We start from the raw sequence: 7,137 nt of genomic DNA on the forward strand, positions 1-7,137 counted from the left end.
AAACAAAAAGAAAAAATCAAATTTACTGGGTAATACTGCTTAGAAATATTTGGGCATGAAAGGGTTGAAAGGTAGCTCATAACAGGGCACAACAAAATTTGGACGAAAATCAACACTTCATACAAGTAGCTGCATTTTTTCCGTTTTTGTAAAACAGTATAGTCACTCCGATGAAAAGTTAGGTAAGATCTTTAGCTTTCCATTCGTGATCATATCGCTGCATAATATGGACTTGAAAAAAGTTATGAGCGAAATACGCAACTAGGCTCACAACCGGGTACACTCCCCTACATATGATAAGAGAAAAAACACCTTTCCATGCTTTTCACGTAAACATTGTTTAACGTGGATCGAGTTTACTTTTGTAGTTTACATTTAGTACAATACACAGTATTAAAAATTATGCTGTCCTCAGTAATTTCCAATTGTTTACTGAATTGGTCGTGTTGTGGATCAAAAACGTTGACGTTGACACCGTCAGAGCGGATGTTGGTTTTGACACAGTTCAGTCTCCCGGTGTGGTCGTGGTTGTGCCATTCACGTTCACTAAATTAGGAAACGATACGTCGAACTGTATCAGAATAATTAGATATGTTGCTGTGGCACCAATCATCTAAAATGAAGAAATATTTAGTGACAATGTTAGAATTTGACGTAGAATTCGATATTGAACGTGAATACCGTGTAGAGCAAAGTCCAGTCGTACACAAACAACCCACAGGTAATTACCGGGCTCCGGTGCAGCAGCTGCTGAGAAAAGATGTTCAACTGTCGAGAGAAGAACAGAAGGACATAATGGAAAGGTGTCATGCTTGGCAGAATAGTTAACAACATTCACCTCGTTAATCACCGCACTCGACGTTGCACAATTGATGGCTTTATGCACAAGCACTCCGATTCGTTTGCCCTGCAAAATAAGAAACTTTTACATTTTCATCGACTTGCAGCTTTTTGTTTTTTGGAGCGACTGTACCTCTCGTGTAATCTTGCTTCCCACTGCTATGAAGAACAGTACGAAAAACAGATAGTACAAGTACCAAATGAAGTTCAGGACTCCCATGTAGAATAATTCGTTTCGGTAGATGAACGCTCGGAACAGACCAAACGAGCACACGACTCCAATGACGAAGCACAGTCCGACGCAAAAGGTTATCTGTGAAGGGAAAAAACGAGCTTATTGTTACAAGTTTAAGAGAAATACAGAACAAGTCTTGAATAATGAGAATTAAGGACCAATCTGGTTTAAACACCCCTATGTAACACACTAGAATTAATATTTTTGGCAAATAAATGTGTTCAATTGAGCTAATCGATTCACATATCTCAATTTTACATTAGAGTCATAAAGATATATTCGATAGAAAAAACCTATAGCCCAAAATTAAAAAGAGAAAAACTAGCTGTAGGTACTTAAAAATATATTTTTGTTGTTGCGGAACTAGAGCTTACTGAATAAACAATTGAAAAAAATCATTTAATGAGTGAAATATTCCAATCGCATGCATTTCATGTTGTCAGGGATGGTATCTTAGGACTGGTATCTTGATAACAAGAAAGAGCGTTATCACAACTAGGTAGACAAATGAGGGTTTTTTCATGAGTAAAATATAAATACCTGCACAGAAAAGCAATAATTGACCAGTTCGACCACGTCATTCAGCTTGTCGTGTAAAATTTTGATCTGCTTCAATACGGCCAGTTGTTCCTTTTCGTTACAAATAACAGTTTCCGTGTGTCCTGTCGTTGTTATCAATCCTCCGGATGTTGGCGAAGTGGGAAAGTACATTCTGAAATGGGGAAAGAGCGAAACATGTTCGTCAAAAATATGATTCACTGTACCGTGAAGCAAGGAAATCCTTAGTGTCCTTCGGAAGCATAATTCATATAGAGATAACCCGTTCGCTCCCAAATCATATGGCATTGTCAAAATCATTCGTCAACATAAGAGCAGTTATTCTTACGCTTCTTAAATATTAAGCCATCTTCGATCATTAATAACGTTTTGCCTATGAGGTAAGAGCTTTCAATCACTAGTTTTTTTTTTATATTTCACTTATGTTTACCTTCTTTAACATACTCATGTCAGAAAAACACAAATGACTATTTATTATTATTACGACAAAATTGCGTCAAAATATATCAATCACTACTGATATATTTTGACACACTTCCATTCAACATTATAGAATGTATAAAATTTGCGTAACCGCATGTTATGTGTTGTCCAGATTTCGATGCCGGACGGTACTCCTTAGCACGTTGTTAATCATCATATCAATACCTAAAAGCGAATGTCAACTTCTCAAACCTCCAAAAAACCAACATAACAGTGCAAACAAACTGCGAGCTGGCAGCTACCAGCGTTAACGTTACACGCATCACGCATAGGATCGTTCCGGTGTTTCTCTCGCTAGAGTAGCTCCATAAACTGAAACTTATCGCAATCATTATGACGGTAAATGCTGCGTAGCTCATCGAAAATCCTATTATGTATTGTTCATGTTTTCTATAGTCCAGTGTAGTGTAGGACACCATCCTTAGCTGGAAAATCAATCCGATACTATGTATCTTAACACCGCGTAGAGTTTCGATCGCACTGACCATACCTTGTAATCGATAGAATGCAGCTCACGCAATGCTTGCTTCATGGAACCGCCCATTACATAGCCCAAAGTCACCACCAGAACCGGCAGTACGTAGATAATCATTTCGCAGAGCAAGCCAACAAACAGCATGTGGATTGCACTGTAGTGCTGAAAGTAGACGTTATTGTAGACGTAAACCACCAAAATTGTGATGGCGTAGTTGAAAGCCAAAAAGGCTCGATTTCGAATCCTTCGGGAGAGACTCAATCTGCTGGCTGATGTGCTGGTGGTCCAATACAACGGTAGAGCTCCCATCAGTTTGAGGAACAGTTCCATTGAACGAAAGCTGCGGTGCACGTTTGAGGCATGGATGCTCATTTTCAAATGAGCCCAGAGGGTGACGAGCCATACCATTTGAATCGAAATGGTAATCTTCTAAATGTGTGCAAATATTTATTATTCATTTGTTTTCGTGCGACAAATTAGCGATGTTTTGCTGATTGATGTAGTTACAATTTATTATGATTTTAATGTATGAGTATCACTTAATAAGCTAAATCAGAGGCTTCCAAACTTTTTGAATATGCGACCCACCTAGCAGAATCCCATATTGCTCACGACCTACCAGGTACAATATGAATTGATTTTTAGAAATTGGATAAAAATGAGTTTGCGTTAGATTGAGCAAATTGTATTAAATTGCTTCATACTCCTAAATTGTAGTTGCAAAAATCTCAGAAATAGTTTGATTATTTTTAGATTGGGGTTGTACTGGATTTGGATTAGATTTGGATTGGAATTTGATGAGATTCAGATTGGACTTGGATTAGATTTGAATTTAATTTGTATTGGATTAGGATTTGAACTGAACTGGATCTAGATTGAATTTGAATTGGATTCCGATTGGATCTAGATTAATTTTGAATTGGATTTGAATTCGAATTGGAAAGGATTAAGATTTAATTTGTAACAGATTTGGATTGTAATTGGATTGGATTTGAATTAAATTTTAATCGGATTTAGATAAGTTTTGGATCTGATTAGAATTGTACTTGGATTGGATTTAGATTGGAGTTGGATTGAGTTTGGATTCAATTTGTTTGTTCTTGATTTCAATTAGATTTGGGTTGGAATTGGGATTGAATTGAATTTCGATAGGAATTGGATTGTATTTTCAGTGTGTGCTCCCGAATCTGATCAATTTTATATCAAACCTTTTCATTTAAGAATTATGTGATAATGCTGAAGCATACTTCATACTGACTTATCAGCGTGGTTTTATGGTAATGAACTAACTAACTCAAAAACAGAAAATTAATGCACAGATTTTATTTTTTATCTAGTGGGATACTCATTTATATATCTGCCAGGTGTATACGCAGATAGAGAATTGTAAATACAGTCGACTCTCTACATCTCGATGTTCTGTATCTCGATATCTCTCCCTATCTCGATGGTTTCCTCGGTCCCTTCAATCTAAATACTGTTTGGCATTCTATATCTCGATAACCTCCCTATCTCGATGTCTTCTGTTCATATATTGTTCTGGACTCACTCTCCTTATGTCGATATGTTAAAATTTTTAGGCTACTAGACCATTTTTGGAAAATAACAAATATATAAACAACAAGATATGACATTCGTTTTGTTTTCGTTTTTCATAGCAACGAGCTTTTTAGGATCTAGTACCCATTTCAATATTCCTTCCATTACTCGATCTCTCCCTATCTCGATGGTCCCTTCAATATCGAGATGTGGAGAGGCGACTGTAGCATACATTTGCTCGCTAAACGATTCCTCTGTGCCTTTCTAAAATCGTCTTCTTATTTTTCTTATTGACATTACATCCCCCACTGGGACATTGCCGACTCGCTGCTTATTGTTCATTCAGCACTTCCACAGTTATTAACCGCGATGTTTCTAATAAGTCACCATTCTTGCATTCGTAAACTTGAGGCTAACACGATGATACTTTTATGCCCAGGGAAGTCGAGACAATTCCCTAACCGAAAATTGCCTAGACCGGAACCGGGAATCGAACCCAGCCACCCTCAGCATGGTCTTGCTTTGTAGCCGCGCATCTTACCGCTAGGCTAAGGACGGCCCGAACCTTTCTAAAATACGCAAAGATGTTGAGCGAGATATGTATTCCATTCCATTGTGTTTCAGAAATGTGATCACAAAGTTTCTACGGCAGCAGTTTGCCACGTATGAAGAAATATTTTTTCTTTCTCATACAAAAACTTGTAACAAGAGGATATCATTTGATTCCAAATTCGACCTTTTTATCGGAAGCTCGTAGACCTAAAGTCTTATACATATATAATCAACTCGACGAACCAAGCTATTGTCTGTTTGTCCTTGTATATGTGTTTGTACATGTGAGGCATGCAAAAATTGTTGTCAAATTTTCATCCTTAGCCAACTTCAATTGAGTGCAAGAAACAGCTGCTATGGACAGTATGAGCTGGTCACACCCTTACAGTCAATTCAGGATTAGGAGGGGAAAATTTGTTTGACACTCATTATTACAAGAGACTCTGCATATTCGTGAGCGCCATGGGAAAGGAATCTTTGGTTTGTTGAAAAGGTAATTAATGCGTAGCCACATTGGAAAGCTACTTAATATTTATTGTAAACGAAGTTATTTTGAAAGCTCGAAAACGAAAACCGTGTTTCAAATCAATCCAACGCAAAATTATGTGCTTCGTTTAATAATAATGTTTTCCTTAGGGTTAGGGCCTTCTTTACTATTAAGAAGGGTTTGCAGAAATCGCTCTCAATAGATAACGAAAAACGATAAAAGAGAGGCAAAAAATGTTCCGAATCATAACAAGCCATGATAACAAATTTATCAAACTTGTAAACAAGGGCGAAAAAACAGAATCGGATAGGCAGCCCCCACAGAAAAATGGTGATTTTCACTTTGTTTTCGCTCCTTTCGTGTTGGTTACTGCACAGCTGTGTAGAACAAGTTAAAATGCATCATCAGAGCCAGTGCTCCCCACATTTGGAGCTTTCTAAAAGAAATTTATCATGGGGTATAACATCCCGAATCAGTTCTCTATCATGAAAGCTTGCGAAAAAAGTTTCTCGCGGTATGCTACATATCGTTATGTATACAGAGATGATGAATGAGAGACTTGCTCTTTCTCTTTAGGATTCAACCCGATCAAGAATGCATAACAAAATTATAACAAGGGGAGTTATTTATTTCAGAAAAATAATGTAACAAAATGTGTTATAAAATTGGCTGGTTAGTTGTTAAAATAACAAAAATTATATCAAAATTCCCTCTAGCCGTAACATAATTATATCAGAGGTTGTTACCTTCATTTCAACATTATAACAACCGTTGATATGATTATGAGGTGCAAAAATCTACTTTCATGGTAATTGCCTACATCACGTATAAAAATGTGGTACGCTACAACGCCGGATTTCCATCCATAATGTAGGCAATTAACTTTGTACTAGCGATTAACATCGAACATTGGTTCAAGTTATACTGGAGGTGATTACCTCCGCTTTTTTCCAATATCAAAAAAATGTAGGCAATTATTTTGTGTAAATATACATAACTAATGTTGTTATAATTTTGATATGAAATAAAATTGGCCGAAGACACATTTTTATCGAATTATCTAATTATAACACACGTTGTTTTAAATAACAACCGTTGATAGAATTGAGTTATAATTTTGTTATGTATTCCTGATCGGGAATCCCTGCTATTAAGCGATGCTTAGTCATGCGCTTAAATCTGGTTTAAGGCATAAAAGGTGAAGAATTATTATTATTTATTCAGACTAAGGCCGAAATGGCCTTTGCGGTATATAAGAGTCTTCTCCATTCGGCTCGGGCCATGGCTACACGTCGCCAACCACGCAGTCTAGGGAGGGTCCGCAAGTCATCTTCCACCTGATCGATCCACCTTGCCCGCAGCGCACCTCACCTTCTTATGCCCGTCGGATCGTTGTCGAGAACCATTTTTACCGGGATATTGTCCGACATTCTAGCTACGTGCCCGGCCCATCGCAGTCGTCCGATTTTCGCGGTGTGAACGATGGATGGTTCTCCAAGCAGCTCATGCAACTCGTGGTTCATTCGCCTCCTCCACGTACCGTACGCCATCTGCACCCCACCATAGATGGTACGCAGCACTTTTCTTTCCGAAACTCCCAGTGCGCGTTGATCCTCCATGAGCATCGTCCAGGTCTCGTGTCCGTAGAGAACTACCGCTCTAATAAGCGTTTTGTAGATAGTCAGTTTGGTACGGCGGCGAACTCTATTCGATCGGAGCGTTTTGCGGAGTCCAAAGTACGTACGATTTCCTGCCATGATGCGTCTCCGAATTTCTCTGCTGGCATAATTTTTGGCAGCCCAAGTACACAAATTCTTCTACCACCTCGATTTCATCACCACCGATGCAAACTCGCGGTGGGTGGCTCACATTGTCTTCTCTTGAACCTTTTCCTATCATGTACTTCGTCATCACCCGATCCATGGTCGCTTTGATCAACCGTGTCAGTTTATCCGGAAATCCATGTTC

The 7,137-nt window shown here is 38.3% G+C and overlaps 1 protein-coding gene across 4 annotated transcripts in view; it reads right to left on the reverse strand.

The window, feature by feature from the left end:
• Window positions 1-319: 319 nt before the first annotated feature.
• The window catches only part of LOC134219842 (gustatory and pheromone receptor 33a-like), a 133,082-nt gene continuing 126,264 nt past the window's right edge, over window positions 320-7,137 (reverse strand). For all 4 annotated transcript variants that reach the window (XM_062698727.1, XM_062698729.1, XM_062698725.1 and 1 more), the window contains 5 exons: window positions 1,616-1,787; window positions 974-1,153; window positions 839-907; window positions 682-768; window positions 320-613 (listed from right to left, as the gene is read on the reverse strand). In XM_062698727.1, coding sequence (XP_062554711.1) covers window positions 506-613; window positions 682-768; window positions 839-907; window positions 974-1,153; window positions 1,616-1,787 — 616 coding nt within the window. In that variant the 3' untranslated portion in view covers window positions 320-505. The remainder of the gene's footprint in view (window positions 614-681; window positions 769-838; window positions 908-973; window positions 1,154-1,615; window positions 1,788-7,137) is intronic.

This window comes from Armigeres subalbatus, chromosome 3 (genome assembly GCF_024139115.2).
Source record: "Armigeres subalbatus isolate Guangzhou_Male chromosome 3, GZ_Asu_2, whole genome shotgun sequence".
Taxonomy (NCBI): Eukaryota; Metazoa; Arthropoda; class Insecta; order Diptera; family Culicidae; genus Armigeres; species Armigeres subalbatus.